The sequence below is a fragment of the Tinamus guttatus genome, unplaced genomic scaffold (assembly GCF_059628265.1).
Source record: "Tinamus guttatus ecotype Peru unplaced genomic scaffold, ASM5962826v1 Tinamus_guttatus_pri_ptg000213l, whole genome shotgun sequence".
NCBI lineage: Eukaryota > Metazoa > Chordata > Aves > Tinamiformes > Tinamidae > Tinamus > Tinamus guttatus.
The window spans coordinates 9034358-9052228 of NW_028288747.1; the positions used below are offsets into that span (position 1 = coordinate 9034358).

The following is a 17871-nucleotide window of genomic DNA, read 5'->3' on the forward strand; positions in this document are numbered from 1 at the left end:
GAGATCTCAGCTCTGTGGTGCGCCAGGAAACGTTGCTCTCCCTTCCCCACCCTATGCGGCACACGTGTTGTTTGAGGGCTTTATGTCAGAGACTGACTCTGAACTGGGTGCAGGTCACATTTGTTTGGATTGTTTGAGGGTCCTGGTTGAAGATCAGCCCGCGAATTGGATAAGACAGGAAAACTGAAGATTGTTTGTGACGTTCCGTGATGCTTCTTCCTTGCTGCTGTGGAGACATCTGCATGGGCTCCAGGCAGGATCTCTGTGTCCGTCACCTTCCGCGGAGGTGTGTGAGACCTCCCTGCCTTTGCAGACCCAGAGGAGGCACGTGCATTTTCCGAGCACGGCGCGTCCCAAGACGCGTTAGTCATGTAACGTAGCCACCCGTGCTGACCTCGGAGGAGCCTTATGCAACCTCTGGGTCGCTGAGGTCGGGGCAGGTGCCACCAGAGCTGGGCTCCCGGGTGGCTGCTCAGCCCGCACCGTGGCACTGGCAAGGCACAAAGCGAGCGCGGCTACCGGCCACAGCCCCGTCGTGTCCTGCAATTGCAGATTGCAGCTGCTGCGTGTTAGTGAATTCAGGGCTCTGCTGGAAACACCTTGAAATTGAATGCAGTGTCCCCTTCTATTATCTTACACTTCTAATATTGCATTTCACTGCTTTATGCCAGCAGAAGCTTAGAGGTTAATCTGAGCAGTGCTGGCTTGTTGGGTCTGTGGCATAGTGGGTATTTTGATTAGTCGTATGGAACAAAGAAATGTGGGTTAAGCATGTGTAAGTGCAAAGTTTTTGCCAAGCAGGCCCTTCTGCCTGCAGGAACGTGGCTGTATTGATAATCTCTTTTTCATATTGTGATTGCTGTCAAAGAACCCAAACCCCGTGTCCCTTTGCCAGCATGTTTTGTTCACCACGTCCTAAGCTTTCTATAGTATAGGTGGGGTTAATAGAAGAGGATGACAGTGCTAGATCACAGTCAAGATTGCCCTGTGGATGCTAGTGCTATTTTTTAAGGGGCCCTGGATGGACTGGAAAATCAGACATGATACCTGACAGCTCCTGATGACTTTCCAAATACCTGAATAACGTGTATTACATTTTACTGCTCCCTGGTGCAGGCTTTCCATAGATAAAAAAAAGTACCAATGCTGATCAGCAGCTGTTGATAAATACTTACGTTTTCCATGAAGAAATCTTTTGGAGAGGTGGGACTTTCCAATATAGGTTTTCTCTCTTCCTTTTGAAATCATGCTCCAGTTTTCCTCAAAAGCCAGGAAGGTAGAAGATTTGAAGGTATGTTATTGTTTCGGTTTGTTTGTCTTTTTTTTGGTGGAGGGGGAAATGATGTAGTTCTGCAAGGTGCTGAATGCATCTGATAAGAGTTTAAATCAAGCTCCAGCTCTGTTGAGGTCAAGGACTTTAACAGCAGTTCATTGTAAGCTATTGAATACTAAAAAACACTACAAGCCATCAGCAAGAGCTAAAGACTCTCTTGGGCTCAAAGGTGCTGGCCCCGGGCCTCGTGTTCCATTTTATTTTAGGACATTCTGGTTGTCCTAACTGGGTACTCACGTGCTCCTGGCTGTGTTGGTATCTGAGCACCTGCCACAGCTTAAGAGACAGTCCCCTCTTTTCCTTGCTTGGATTGCTTGGTGCGAGTAATTTGCGTGCAATGTGATTAATATTATTAGCCTACTCTTGGGAGCTTTAATATTTAATTAAGTTTCATTCAAATAAATACTGCTGCTGTTTTGCATAACACAAGGTCACTGTGGTTCTGAACTTGTAGCCTGCAACTTTACTGTGATGAACAATGTTTGTTTGCAGTAATCTGGGAGTGAGTAGTAATTAACAGGCTGACTGTAGTCTTTCACCCTGGCTAATTCCTTATTTTTGTCGCTTTAGGTCTACTTGTGTTCTGCAAGTATTACATTTAAAAGCAGCACAAAAAAAGTGGAGGCTGTAGTGGTAACCTAAGGCCAAGCCTTAAGTGAGCAATGAAAACAGACTGCTGGTGCTGGGCTGTTTTCTCACAGTGCTAATGGCTTCAGGGGGTGCAGAAGGGACAACAGAAGGTGAAGCCATAAATTATATTGTAAGTAGTAGCTTCTCAAAAGTAGTAGTTGTATTAGGCACGTTAGCTTCTGTGTTAGACCGATCAATAGGAGAAGTTGGCAATTCCAGCCCATATTCTGGCTTGCTCATGTAGGCTCTGTCAAGCAATTTGCAGCTTCATTTTCTTGTGTATAATAGAGCTGCAGTTAATTGTATTATAATACGTATGTACATATGCACACAAACACACTCATATATTTTTTTTGAATGGCTTAATGCTAGCAATATTTGAAACTGTGCTTGACCCCTAAAGAGAATCACTGTAGTTGTAGTTTCAAAATCAATCAGTGTCAAAGTAATGGCCTGGAAGAAGTGTGAGGGGAGGGAAAGAGCATGATCAGGAGCAACAGTTTGTACCATCTCAACTACTGTGGTCATTGCACAATAAACGCAGGCATGATTTTTGCCTACGGTTTCAGGCAACTGATGTTGTTTACTGATTCCTTCCAATTCTCTATTCCCGTGGTAGAGGCTAATGGGACTCTTTAAATATTTCATAATAGAAGCTAATGCTGGTGACCAAAATCCAACTTTTTGTTTCCTAAAGAAAAGAACAAAGTTTAAACATGACCACGTTACATGTCCCTCTGGTACCATGCACATGAAATTTGAACCTTAACAATTTGTTCAAGAATAAAAATGTTTTCCAGGTTCCTTTAGTTGTCCTGAAAACCAGTAGGAAATCCAGAGATTCCTCCCTTTCCTCAGGATAAACATCCAAGTTTAAGATGGCTATTTGGTTTCCCTTGCACACTTCTGTTTAGTGTGGTGGCATCGCAGCACGAGGGCAGTGTGAAAATGACAGCTCTTCTCTGGGCTCAGGTCTTCTGGACACAGGACAACAGCCCAACTTTAGGTGGTGTTGGTTAGTTAGTTCTGGACTTTGCTTAATTATGATGGCCTCATAATTGAAACAAAAACAAGGAAAGCAGGAAAAAGTACAGCAATTTGTAGAAGACAAACTAAAATAACGAAAACTAGAGATTTTTTCTTTCTTGTGGGAAAGTATGTAATCTAAATATCTTTAGCGTAAATAAAAAAATATTATGAGGACCTTTCTAAATATTTATAGAGTGCCAATGCAGAAGGATAGAGCCACTACACCTACTACGTGTTTATACTTGAGCGAAGGTCTCTGGCTGGCAGCAGGGCGCGAGTTGCCTTAGACAACCTCTCTGGAGCTTTCTGCCTCCAGGCCCGTTGTACTTACAGAAGCACTACAAGGGGGGCGAGATGGGGTTTATGGAGGCATGGGGTGGAATCCCTCTCCCCAGAGCCGAGGAGGCCGTGGGGATCAAGCGTGCGGCCTGCGCTGTGACGGGCCGCTGAGCGCCCCAGGCCTCTCGCAAGGCCTTTTGTGTACAGGGGCATCGGTACCTCGCAGGGAAAGAGGAACGGTAACTGGCACCGTTTCCCACTGACGGGGGATGAGAAATGAGCCATTTTCTCCACACAAAGCAGCAAGACGCTGACCCTGTCATGAGGGAGACCATCAGAGAGAGAGTAGCCAAGTACATAAGTGGCAGGGCCCTGAGCACGTAGGAGAGCAGCCCCGAGCACCTGGAGGTGTTGCTGGCCCTGTTGGGAAGTTCAGATGCACTTCCAGGAAACAGCCTCTTTGGAGTTGCATATTTGCATGTAGTTTTTTGCAGTCTGATGACAGTTGGGAACTGTAGTCCAGGGGTTTAAAGCTTTGCTTTTTGACTGCTCATCCCGTTCTTTATGCTAATTGAGGAAGGTCAGTGGTAGACAGGACCTTCCTGGGCATAGCTGCCCACGGTAGCCCAAGGAATGCTCTTAGCATGACACAATCATAAAAAGCAGAAAAGGTAAATATGTTAATTATTTTTCCAAGTACTTTTTTATATATATTTTTTATTTTTATGTGCAGGGTTCATGCAATGCTTAATTTTTGCGAGAGCGCAGAACTATCAAGGAAAAGACTTTGATTCACCACATTGAGCTGCTAAGCACTCAGTTCCTGGGCTGATTTTCATATGGAGCAAAGGAGGAATTTGGCACGCAGGCCCAGGGCTTGGAGGAGGCAGCTTTCTGAGAGGATGAAACCACGTCGCTGGGTGTGACGGGCAGCAGATCATGAGTCAGCTTCTCTGTTAAAGATATTGACGCCTTTGGCCTCCTAAGTACCTGCGTGGTTAGTCTGGAGGGGAGCCCATGGATTCGCTGCCTTTTGGCTTCGATCCGTAACATGGGATTTGGCTTGAGGTTAGGTGCCTAATTCCCTCTTTGTTTTCAACTGCAGTTCCCATTGAGCTGTTGGCAGCATTAAGATTGGAAGAGCCAGCGTGTTCCCTGCTGGAGAGCTAAGTCAGTTCACTTGCTTTTTGACGGGTTTTTGGAGGATTTGGGGATTGAGAGGTTTGCCCAAAGTTCCCTGTGGTTGCTCTGCCCCAATCCCTCCTCCTTGGGCAAGGTAGGAGCCCCTCATGGCGCTATAGGGGCACGCAAGAGAGGCTGCCCGCGTGCTCTGCTCCGTGTCAGCGACCTTTGGTTTCTCTGTCATCCAGCCCGACAGAGTTGGTGACACTTTGGGCCTCTGATCCTGGCTTATCTCAAGTCTGCCCTAGCCCAAATAACATGGGGACAAGGTTGCTTCCAGCGAGGGCCCAGGTGAAGCCTGCTGGTCTGCCCTGCTCCGGGTTACGCCGGTCAGCGTGACGCGCCGCTGCGTGGCGTTTCCTTCCTTCCACCAGCAGTCATGCATGCTTGGTACACGCTGTTCGTGGCTGCACTTGAACAACGTGAAGTGACCCAGAGCAGAAAGCCAGGTATGTGAGAAGAAGCAAGTATGTTATAGACACATCCTTTTTTTTGTTGTTTTTTTCCTCGCTTTGATTATGGCTTGTTTAGATAACTAAAAGTGAGGTGAAACGTCAGTGCGGTTGTCCTTGTGTGTTTTGCCTTTCTTGTTTGCCCTCATGACAGCCTGGGTATGGAAATCTCTGAGGTCAGCTTTGCTTTTGGGCCTTCCCCGCTGCATGGGTGGGTGCCTTAGAGACACTGAGAGGGAAACACGTCGCTGTTGTAAAACCACTGTTTTCGTTTGCATTTGCAATATGCGGAAATGTTTCTCTTGGCCTGGAGTTTGAGCAAAGCTTGTTTTTGCAAACTGTGGGACCAGGCTAAAGCAGCCGTGGGGTTTTGGATCTCCTTGCTCCGGCGCCTGGGCTGTGCTGCTGCTGGAGCCTGCAACGCTCCATCGCGTGAGGGGCAGGGGCAGCCGTGGCTCCGGTTGCTCCGATGTGCTGGGAGCGAGGCCTCGTCCAGGTGAAGTGTTGAGCTTGTGGCACCAGGCGATGCTGTTTTAGTGGCATGAGCTCAGCAGTGTCTTCGTGAATGAACTTCATGGCTTGAGCTCAACAATGAACTTTGACAAAGATTCATTTCTTTTTTTTTAGCCTCTTTTTTTCTGGCCTTCGAGTGGTTCCCATGTCATAGAGCAGCACAAAGTGCCTGCTGTCCAGAGCAGGAGCATAAACCCACGGGTGCCCTTGGCCTGCAGCAGCGGCGGCTCCGCTTCGTGGCTGCCCGATGCACCCAGGTATCCCGTGCTGGCTGCCACCCCTCTCCTCTTCCCGCTGTAAATCAGGCAGCTGATTAACAATCACAGTGAGAGAGATAATTAGCGCTGGCATGTAGCTGCCTTATGGATCTCGCTTTTCTGGGAGCCAAATCCAGCCATATGGAAAAGCATAGCTGGGACGCTATAAATATGATTCCACTTAGACAGTTGTCTCTTTCTGTTTTCTGTTATCGCAGCAGTGTCAGCACAAGGAAAACAATGAAAGTGAAGGGATGCTGTTCCAGTTTTTATTACGAGTTTGAGGGGTTGCTAGGGTGTTGTTTTTTTTTTTATTTTTCTTCTTCAATGACACTATGTTAGTCTGAAGAAAGAGGGCTTGCATCTTGTTCATGCATGCCTGCCACAGTTATTTAGGAAATAGATGCAGCACTCATACTTGAAGAGCTTTGGCTCTCTTTTAACTATTTCTGGCAGAATTAGAAAGATTTGCTTTTTTGCTTTATATCACGATAACTTGTCTTCTCCAATAAGCCACATCTTAAACCTTGTCATCCCTCTTTGCGTTCAAAGCAGCTGTCTGCTGTTCATTGCAGTTGGGCTGATCTTGTTAACTGGATGTCTGAAGTGAATTCAGCAGCAGAGACTGAGAATTTGCATGGAAGTGTTAAGTGCAAAAGCACAGATGAGCACGAAGCAGCAGCTGAACCCACCTAGGTGGAAATCTCTGGGCAGAGCCCCGTATGATTTTCCTGTCAGGCTTTATACCATCCACCAAAACTGGATAGTATGAAGCCTTTTGAGGCTTCGTTTGCAGGCCATTTACAGGACTGCTTCCCTAATATCCACTACTGAAGTTTCACTGGCAATTAAAAAAAAAACAGAGTAGGAGTACCCCTGATACTGCTCTTTGCTAATAAATAAGGGTATGTCATCAACGCCTACTCAAACTTTTAAACTATAATCTTCCCATCATTGTTCTTGATTATTGAATCTTTACACATCTCTCTAGTGCAGAGATTGTCTTTTGAGGACAGCAAACAATTCACCACAAAGTCAATTTCTTGTCTATGTTTTGTTGCTGTGGCTTTTAAAACTATGTTTAACAATTTTGTGGAGTTTCACAGACTTGGTTAGTAAATGTGACTCCACTGCAAGTTCTGGCAGACGTCAAGGATACTGAGAACAAGGGTTCCCAAAATGCTGTTTTGGAGAACTCTGTGCAGGCTACAAGAGGGACCTTTGTGGTTCTGCTCGCTGTGATTAAAAAGGACAGGATCCCACTGAGTGCTGGGATGCTGGGGGACATGCCATTCCTGGCAGCTGAACGGAGATATAGGGAGCTGCCTTCTGCAGTGGAGACAGGAGAGCTCCTCCCTTCCGTTTGACACCATCGTGGCTGGATTAAGCATCCCAAATACCTGTTTGTTGGTGCTTTGGAATAGATGACCAGCTTTCCATTCCACTAAGGAGTATTTCCTTAGTTACTTTCAGGACATTTCCTTTTCCTAGTGAAAGTTTCAGAGACCTTAAAGTGTGTACAAAACGCTTGCATGGTTGCGTCAGTGTGAAGGGTTTGGGGTTTTTTATTTTTAAGAAGGAAGTTGTCAAAATTAGTATCAGATAAGTGATGGAAGATCATATTTTAATGCTAAAAATGTTTTTAATTCATTTTCTTTCTCATGAAAAAGTAATACCCTCAGAGAAATTAAATCACTGCTCTGAAGTCAACACGCAAAACTGAGCCTAGTCCTCCTTTCTTCTTGCTGTCCCAAGAATTGCTTTCAGAAATGACTTCTCTTCCAAAGCCTCTGTTAGGGCACTGTTTTTCCCTGACACAACCTCGCGAGCTTTGTGTGCTGTGTGTATTATGCATTGCCTTTTGTGCACGCTGTACATTGCAAAGAGCTTGCTGTCCCTAGGGGTTTGTGCAGCTATTTCTGTGAATTCATCCCACAGGGCGTTTTTAGGAAAGTCATCAGTTAGCCTTTGCCATGCAGAAGGAGATAATAGTAACTGTAAGTAGGCCAAGCTTACTAGATTACTATTGAAAGGCAGATTTTTTTTTAGTAGAGTGAATGAAGTTATAATGCTGGAGCATCGGGCAGAAGTGGTGCTGGAGAAAAGTGCCAGGTGCTGTTTCCTTGGGCTGCCCTGGTTTTTTGGTTGTTTTATAACTCTGGTTAAATACTGAATCACAAAGAGCACAACGGCCTTTAGCTTCATTAAAGGGACTTTCAGGCGGGGCCAGCAGGACCCTTGCTGCTGCCGCGCGGGTTTTTTGCTAGGTCAAGGTGCTGCCTCCCCTTTCTGAGCTGGAATAGCAGAATCAGGAACTTGACGCACGCTGGCGCAAGGAGAGCAGGACGAGCAGGACTGCTCACGGTGCAGAGCCAGCTGCGGTGGCTTTTGTTCCACCCGCAGCACCCAGAAGCTCTCGGGCAGTTCCCTGCTTTCTTTCGTTAACCAAGACAAGGGGCAAATGATAGATTCTGGCCTTTGGTTTAATTAGCCAGTGCCATTCCTGCCTTTCGCATCCACGGTAACTGTTTATACACAGAATCACAGAATGGCTGAAATTGGAAGGGATCACCTAGTCCAACCCAGAGCACGTGGCACAGGGTGGTATCCAGGTGGGTTGGAAGATCTCCAGAGAAGGAGACTCGACAGCCTCTCTGGGCAGCCTGTGCCAGGGCTCTGTCACCCTCACAGGAAAGAAGTTCTTCCTCATATGGAGGTGGAACTTCCTGTGTTTCAACTTGTACCTGTTACCCCTTGTACTTCGCTGACCACTACCAAGAAGAGTTTGGCCCCATCCTGTTTATATTTATACACATGAGGCTACAGATAAGACTGTCTCTCTCCTTCTTTGTCCAGAAATAATCTTTCTGAGCAAAATTATAGCTAATTTGGGAGAATTTTTTGAGTCTGCATAATGCACCAGGATGGGTGTTTTTCTCCCTTGCCGGGCGTCCACGCTTCATCGGTCGCCCCCGTGGCCCCGGATGCTACTGCTGGGGCTTCCTAAGCTTCGTGTCCTGACTGAAAGCAGGCAGCGTTTAGCTGTGTCTCGTTATCGTGCCCCCCTTTTCCGCAGGTGCAAAGGAGCATCCCATTACGGCCTTACCAAGGAGCGGAAGCGGCGCTCGCAGGACTGCTCCCCGGAGCACAGCTCCAGCCTAGCCGTGGCCGCGCTGGGCCCCGAGCTCTCCGCGGCCGCCGCCATCGCCTTAATGACGGACGAGCCGGGGCTGGTGAACCCGGCCTTCAGCCCCACCTCGGAGGAGAGCCAGGTGGCCGGCGGCGCCGCCGACCCGCTCCGCAGCAACCGGCACAGAGGTGAGCGCGGAACGCCAGCCTTTCGCAGCCCTGCAGCCGCCAGCAGCGCTCAGAAGCAGCCTTGCCTGGGCGAGGGCAGCACCGAGGTGCAGAAAGCCTTGGTGCACACGGTTAGGTCCCCAGGAAGGGTACTCAGGCAGGCCAGCTGGGCTGGGAGAGTGGCTGGCCTGTGCACTGTGTGGGGAGAGGCTGCAGCTGTGCCCCACGGTGGCCACGCCGTGGGCGCCTGCCCAGGAGCCAGCTGGGGTCTGCGTGGGCAGCTGCAGACTGCTTACAGGAAAACAAGCCTTAAGTAATGCCTGGGCAGCGCAGGGGATGCTTTGCCAGCCTCCTAGCAGATGAAACTCAGAGGAGTTCGTCTTGCTGAAATAACCACAGTCAGTGGAGTGTGATGAGGGAGGCCTTGCCTTGACTCTTTGCCCCTTGTCATGGCACAGAGCTCAGATGAGTGCCGTGTCTCGTGTATGTAGTCTGGCCAAAGACTGACCCAGGAAGCGTGACAAGGGAGGCCACAGCTCCCTCAGAGGAGTTTGAAGCCAAAACTCAGAGGAGTTTGAAGCCAAAATGAATATCCCACCTTGTGTTACACTGACTGCATGGTGGAAGAACAGACAAGGAGCTGAAGAGAGTTTGGAAAATGAGCAAGGTTGCTCTTTGTGAGCATGGGACAAGACAGCAAGGCGGGAGGAACACCAGAAAGGAAGTAAATCCTGTTAGTTTTACTGAGTTTTGAGGCCACAGCCTGGTTTGAGGGAACGTGGTATTATTAGATTACAATGTTTGGGTAGTGTGTAGTGCTCAGAGAGACGGAACTGTGATGGCCAGGAAGATATCCACAGCAGGATGGAAGGGATGGTGACATATTCTGAAACTGTTGTAATCTTTTGGTATTGCCTCACCCGAGTCAGATGATGTGACTTGGTTGGTCCTTCCCATCTGGATAATCTTTGATTTTAGGCATGAAACTCTCGGCTGTTGGTGGACGCTTTGAAAACATCACAGAGTTTTGAGGCAGTGTGGTATTTTTTACTCCAGGCAGCTATTAGCAGATCTCCCAACTTTTCTCCTCTGGCTGAATGTGCACAGCTTGTTTGTGGGGCAGTGCTGCTTCCTTTCATAGGCGTTTTTCACTGGGTTGCTGCTATTGCTGCCAGGACTAAGGCTTATTCTGTCCACAGGCTGCCACACTTGCAACTACAGATTTGTGTGTGTGACAGGCAAAAAAAACAAGGGAGGTGGCAACTTTAGGATGTGAGACAGAAGCAGGGTTCGGGTGGGTGCAACGCTGGAGCTGGAGTCACGTGCAAGGACCTTGCCCTTGCTGCTATGCCCTGTCCTTTGCCTATGGGAAGAGAAATGATGTGCCCAAACTAACTGCTGTGTTTTATTGATTTTTATCTCCCTTTTGCCATAGCTCGACACTTTGAACGCTCCACGATAAGAAGCAGATCTTTTAAAAAGATAAACAAGGCTTTCAGTGTTCTTCGAAGGACAAAAAGTGGAAGCGCCGTTTCCAACCAGACTGACCGGGAAAGGGAGACTCTTGGAAATTCTGTTGCCGGAGAGGAAGGTAACACTTTGTTCTCCTTGTGTTATCACTTACAGTGGGGTAGGAGACCCTAGCCATGTGGGAACTTGAGGTCCATGATTGACATTCCTTTTATGTGGTGCAGTGCGTGTGATTAGGAAAAAAAACCCTACATTATTTTCCCCTTAAAGAAAATGAATAGGGGATCACAGTGAGGAAGATTGCTGGGACGTGTGGGCCCTCACGTAGGGGTATTCTGGTAACAGCCCGCGTGCTGCGGGCGAGCCGGGATCTGAAGCACGGGATCAGGGATCTGGGATTTATTACTCAAGCTGCCATTCATTTGCTCTGTCGTTTTGCTCGAGATGCCTTGCTAGCATGTGTCTGGTTTCCCCTCCAAGCAGGCAGAGAGCAGTGATCATACATTATAAGAATTTCATGAGTTTTTACTAATGCTTATAAAGCACCAGAGATTCCCAGGTGGAAATAATATAAAAGTGTAAGTATAAAAGGGAAAGAAAGTGTAAAAGTACTGCCATTATTCTGGTACTTGCATGGGATCCTTGGTGCCAGATTTGTTTTGACTTGGCCAGGCAGGTGCTGAAGTAAGAGCAACCTGCCCTTAAACAGGGAGAGGAGGCAAGTCTGCCTGCTGCGTGTCAAGGGAGAGGGGTCTGGCAGGCAATAACACTTAACATTTGGCATTCTCAAAGCCCTGAGCAAATGTTACTAATTGCCTTAGACCGTAATTACTGTGCCAACATTAGCGTTTGTGCATCAAGAGGAAGTGATGATAGAGGGGGAATCATCTTTAATCAAGGTCTTAATGGAGCTGATGATTCCTCTGCATGATGCCTCAGCACCCCCTTCTCTTCCCAAATCAGATGTCCAGGGTGGATGCTTTAGGAAGACAGGAGATTCATATTCCCTTTGCTCTATATTTAACATTATTATTGAAACCCACACAAAATAAGGACAAAATGTGGCCAAATTCACTGTGTTCGGTGATTAAACTTAACATGATGCATCACAAAATGGTGTTCAAAGCTCTTCTGCTTTAGCTGCAATGAAACTTCTTATAGGGTTCCACTAGGTCACTGTATTTTTGATACTTACTCTCCTAGTCCACGTACTTGCGACGTAGCCAACATAAAATCAGATAACACAAAATCTGCAATCTTTTTTTTCTTTTCTTTTTTTTTTTTTTTTGTAAAAGTAAGATGGTTCTGCCCCTTGGCCTGGAAACATCTTTAATAACTTCACTGCCACAAATGTTTTATTTTTTCCAAAGTAAAACATTGCAAACAAGAAGTCTACAGCCCTCCTTGAGCAGATGAGTATGTTTCTCATTTCCTAGCAGCTGCTCAATCCATCATAAGCAGAAGCTTGTCCTTCTTCAGCTGGACTAAAATTCTGAATGTGTTGAGCCCATATTTTTCAAAAGACATTGTTCTGGCTTACCCATGGAAATTTTTATGACCGGTTTCTCCTTAAGCTTTTAGATGACATTGCTAATAGTTCACTGAAAGTTTGGTTTCACACCCAGAACACTGTGAGGATGATTTGGATTCCAGTGATACCTACCCAGTAACCCGCAGTGTAGTGCAGACAGTAACAGAAGTAGACACGAAGATGACGCTACATTTTTTGCATTCAAGAAAGGTTTTCATGTTGCCTCAGTTTTAAAATATGACCAGCTGTGGAAATGCTGGTATCAGAGTAATACATTTCTAGTAGAACATCAGGCACTGTTGTCTCCTTTGTTAAAGGAGGGGCAATTGGGCTTTGAGGTGGCAATCTCCATGACAAGTTTGTCCTTCTGTGCTCCATTCTGCCTGTGGTTTCATTCTTGTGCATCAAGCATGCCTGTAAACTTCCAAATATATTTACTGCACTGGAAAAAATCAGGTAGGCATGTAATTACTTAATGAGCAGTTACCCTTATGCATGAGATCACAGAAGCTCAGTAGCCAAATTATTGCATTAATTACACATGCAAGGAATGCACTTGATTACACTGCTCTGTAATTTGGTCTTTAAAAAATGCAAGCAAGTAACTTGCAGCAGCGCTGTCTTGAATTTTGGAAAATTTTTGCTACTTAGGAACACTGAAAAATATGATATATAATGGTAAATGTGTCTCTGTTGTTATTGCAGTGGAGAAGTAGTTACAGTCTTATACTGTCTTATACCTGGAAGCACTTCTGCACTGTGAAGATCACTTCACCATTTCCATTTGGAACATGTGCCTTAATTTGCTAAAGCACTATAACAGGCAAAACAGGATGTGTCTGTAGTGTGGCAGCCAAGCTAATGGATGGCTATAGATACTTACTTGAGAGGAGGCTCACAAACAGCCCTTACTGTAGCAAACAGTGTTCCAAAATTGAAGCAGAAGTTAGGGCAGCTTAAAAGCAACAGTTTCAACCTCTGAAGCGAGGGAAGGCAACTGGGACGTCCTTCCAGCGTGATGCATTTAGGCCCTTGACAGGCTGCTTAAACAATAAAATAACTGTGAGCCAAGACTGCTCCTGTGCGCTCGCAGTTTGGTGTCACACTCTTGAAATTCACTCCCAAGAAAGGCTGCACTTGTGCTTCTGCTCAGCCTGGTCTGCATATGCACACTGTGAACGGCCTGGCACGCTGGGAGGATGGATGGAGATCAGGAATGCAATTGCAAAAGCCTTTATGCTGCTTCACAGTGAAAAGGAACCATCCTGCTGGTTTACAAAGATGTTCATCAGCTCCTTTTTGCAGTTAAGCCATTGTAAAATAAATTGAATTTATGATTGCTTGAGGATGTCAAATGCTGTTCAAAGTGAAATTCATTCTTTTTAGCATCCTGGTTGTTGCAGCGTTTCCATCTGTTACTGCTTTGCAGCAGTTGAGACCAAGGAAGCTTTGGCAGGAACATGCCACAAACTCTCCTGTTGTGTGGCTGTATTGCACTCTTTCTGTTCAATCTCATTCCTGGTGCATATATATATGCACACATACACACACATATATATATGCATACACAAGAAATACTTCTATGTTGAGGAAACGTAAATGTAGAAGGTAAGTGAAATACAGATGGCTTTGGGAAGATACCAATGACTTTTTTTAACCACTGAAAAGCTATAAAAGCTCTTATGTACAGGAGAAGAGAGAGGAAAAAAAAAAAAAAAAAAAAAAAGCAGCTTATGCAGCCCAAAGCTGAGGCGGCAGCAGCCCAGCGTTCAGCTCAGGAAGGCTGCACCCCGCAGGCATCACACCCGGTTCCTGTTTTTCCCCCTTCAGATTTGGTTGATTTCCCAAAACAGCTGGTGGAAGTTTTACAGAACTGACTCAAAACACTCTGATGTAGGATGATGAACAAGGCAAAAGACTTTTGGGGGATGCGAGGAAAGAGAGAGATCATCTCTGTAGCATTGGGATGCATTTGACCCTACAATAGTTTAATTTTAGTTCTTTTGAGACTCCTTTGGTAGAAGAATGTCTTGAAGCAAGGAAGGACATTAGAGCTAGTGTTGTCTCCTACCATCATCTTGAACTGGACCAACATCCCTGGAGAATCAAAGGAGAAAAGTGAATCCAGCACTGCTGCTTGCAGGATGATGGCAATGCACTGGGAGAGTCAAACACTAAATGACAGTTATTTGCAAGGGAAGATGTGCAAAACCAACTCCCACATTGGCATATGGCATATGAGAATCAAAGACACATATTTTCCAGGAATGGGCTACACAAGCTTTTTTGAGTTCTGGAAACCAGATGCCAGAAAACACGAGTGGGTTCCCTGCAGAAAATCTAACTTATAGGAGTGGGCTTCAGTCATGCAAAGTTTCATTGACTTCAGCTGGCAACTCGCATGAGTCAGGCCCCTGGGGCTGAATGAGGACTTGCAGTCTGGGACGCAGATTCCGTTTGCAGTCACCTTGGATCAAGCTGGACTGGGCCATCACAGCAAACATTGCGCAGAGCTTCGTCACGCTTGATCCCGGGAGTGAAGGCAGAAGTTACTCTGATGGCAGCGCTGTCAGCAAGTGCACAGTGTGCACACAAGGTGGCTGAAGCCTGAGCGCTTGGAGGAACACTAGCGTTAAGTAATATAAACTGTGGGGATGAAATATTAAGCGCACGTAGAATTTCATATTACAGTCTCGTGGCTAATGTGTCATGAATGCTCCATGAGCCTGCATCCTACCAGATGAGCAGGGTTTGATGTGTCTGTCCTCTCCAGTGTTACTTGTAACTGTAACAGGGTGTGTAAAAATACCAATGAAATTGCACACTAATAAGGAAAAGATGGCTTGAGGGAAAAGCACACAGTTTACCTGAATGCAGATGACATTTTATTATTATTGACAGATTCAGAATGCACCATACCACTTCCGATGGCAAAAACACAGCACTCTGTGGGAAAATCGGCAAGAATCATCAAAAACAAGACAGAAAGTTCACTTCTCTCTAAATTCAGCCGCTCTTCGATATTTAAGGACTGGAAAGATAAAATGGTGAAGAAAGGTATGCAATACTCCAGGGTTTTCCTGCTCTGGAAAACCTGGTCAAAGCAAAGGGAGAATACTAAGAGTATAAGGGCTATAAGAACATAAAGGCTATTTTATCAAAAGAGATATTTGCATTTAGCATACAACAATGTCAGTTGTTGGTGATGCAAGCATCACATGAAAATATGAAATATTAAGAGCCAAGGTTTTAATGAAGATAGAAATACAGAGATCATCAGTTGTTGTTTGGCACAGTGCAACTTGTTATATTTTTTAAAGAGCACCAGGAAATCAACTGCAGCCAGGAGGTGAAGCAGTACATTCTGCTAAATAGAAAAAGAGAAACCTGCTGACTTGCACGCTGGCAAGAAAAAGCAGTGTCTTGGGAAGACTCTTGGTTTTTTTTTTTTTTTTGGTTGCTGACTGCACCCTTGAGAAGCAAATCAGGTACTAAAACAACTTCTAAAGAATCATGATGAAGTCATGCTGAAGGCAAGCCAGGTGCTACTGCAAAACTTAATAAGCCAGTTCAGGTAACTGTGGGGACTTGTTCACTGCTGCGCTGCTCTCATCTTCTTCTGGGGTAATTACAGATTGAAGTAGCATGAGTGGTTTCCATTGTCAAGAAAAGTGGGAACTTTTTCTTCGGGAAAGGCTTGAGGAATGAGATATTGTTTATTAGGACACAAAGTAAATCATCCTGCAATGGGAAATTTGAGTGGTTCTGCTATTAGAGCACTTTGGTAGTTTGCAGATCTACTAAAAAATTTATTTATGCCGTTTCTATGCAGAGAATAAAGACAGGGGATGCAAATTATGATTTGCTTTTTGCGACATATTTCTTCCCTTGTATCCACATGGAGAGTGTAAAACAGGTGTACTTATTAGTACATCTAATTACCTACACCTAATGTACCTTTGTTAGTACACCTAAGTAGATCATCAAATGAGATGTCTGGGGAGGTGTTTAGGTCATGTGAATCCCACCTCCAGGCTGGACAGGATCAAACAAAATGGGCAAATGACGCTCAGAAAGTCGGAGCGTGTGGAGGAAATAGTGCACGTCCCCCTCCCTTGACATTGAAGAAGTGTGCAGAACTGAAGTGAGTGGGAGATGAAACTGCTACTACAGGAGAACAGGTTTAACAAACCCTTGCATATTAGGCTAATGAAGGCTGTGTAATTATCTAGATAGATTTTTGTTACCTGTCAACTCTGTGTAAAACTACAAAGTCCAAGTCTGTGCTACTGGTAGGTGCTTTTTACAGACGTGAAGGAAGACAGCTTCCCGCCCTGAAGACTGAAGAAGTGGTAAGGGCTGCAACAAAGTGTTTCTCTTTTTTTTTTCTTTTCTTTCTCTCCTTCTTCTCCCAGAACTTTCTGGTGGCTTCCTTGTTTGTTACTCGGTGCCTGTGTAGTAGGAAATATTGCGCTGTCTCAGATACGCTTCATTAATTAATTTTCATGTAACATTTTGCTGCTCTTTGATAGCAATCCCTGTACTTTCATTTCAAAAATAAGTTGTTGAAAAAATATTAGCACTTTTTCTACTTACAGGTTTTCACATAGACTTTGCCCTAGACTCTGTTATGAAAAATTTAAAAGCTGTCTGTCATCTGTGGGAGTTCAAGGCAGCCTGTACTAGTACACCAGTACTAGATAACTCACTGATGCTTTTACTTGGACTTTGAATTTGGACACAAATTGCCCTGAAAGGAAAGAAATTAGCAGTGACATGCTGTGAAAACAAACATGCCAGTTGAAAAGTAGGGTTTGGAAAAAATTAACTCTTCTCCAGGGTATTAATGAATAAATAAAGGGGTCCCCATGCACCATTGCTGCCTCTGCCCCATGCTCAGGTTGGCAGGGCCAGTAGGTCTTTTCTTGACAGCCGAGCAGTCCCAATGGTTCCTGTGGCCCAGCCGTTCATAAAACATGCGAGGAAAGTGCCATTTTTCCTCCAAATAAATTGGCTGTTACTAAAAACCAAGCTGCTCATTCCCTGTACATGAGGAATCCAGTTCAGCTAAGTTTGCAAGTGTTTGGTTTAAGCACAGGACCAGACTGACAGCTGCAGTGGGATTGTTCAAGCACTTTGGATTTGGCACACTTACCTCCTGTGGCTGAACTGAAATCCATACCAAAGAATAACGACCTGCTATTTTTTACAGAGAGGAAAAAATACCATCCAGCCACACTGAAGTCTAGTTGTATTTATTCAGGGTTAAAGGTCTGCAGTTCTACTTCTCCAGGCTGTGGATAATAGTGGGAAGTACCACCTCCTATATCAATGGTAGCACATGCGCATTCATTTTAACTTGCTTTTCTTGATCAGCTTGTGGAATAAGCCTCTACTAGAGCTGATAGAGTTGGTTTGTCAGCAGCAGTAATTCTGCTTGTGTGTATCTGCTGCTTTGAAATTTGGAAGAGAATTTGTCTAATGCAGATATTCTTTGAAGTTTCCCTCCAGACACCTTGGATATACTGACATTTTGCAGTAAAAGCCAGTTACTCCTATTTCATAGAGCTCAAGCAATCATGAAAGGACTGGGGTCTGACAGGGAAACTACCATTTTCTTGGGGTAATCCAAGAGATCTTTCCTTTCTATTAGTTGGAGGTAAAGAAATGCTTCCTTGGACATCCCAAGCCAAATGTCCATCCTCTGCTATGGCACCAAAACTGGAGGAGAACAGGGTAGTAACTGCTCGGTCCAACCAGGGAAGCTGCCTCTGGGGAAGTCTTTGCATCCCACCACAGCAGGGGCTGCCAGGGCATGGGGGTTTCTCAGGCAGCGCTCATTGGCCTGAGGCCAGTAAAGAACCATGGTCTGGTCCTCAGGGATCTCTGGTCATTACT

The 17871-nt window shown here is 45.5% G+C and overlaps 1 protein-coding gene across 3 annotated transcripts in view; it reads left to right on the forward strand.

Moving 5' to 3' along the window:
* Positions 1-17871, forward strand: part of LNX1 (ligand of numb-protein X 1) — a 59672-nt gene that overhangs the window by 19191 nt on the left and 22610 nt on the right. For 2 of the 3 annotated variants that reach the window (XM_088524707.1, XM_088524705.1), the window contains exons 2-3: positions 8752-8993; positions 10408-10563. In XM_088524707.1, the coding sequence (XP_088380833.1) occupies positions 8752-8993; positions 10408-10563 (398 nt within the window). Of the gene's footprint in view, positions 1-8751; positions 8994-10407; positions 10564-14874; positions 15031-17871 lie in introns of all 3 variants that reach the window. The other variant, XM_088524706.1, reaches the window with a different exon arrangement.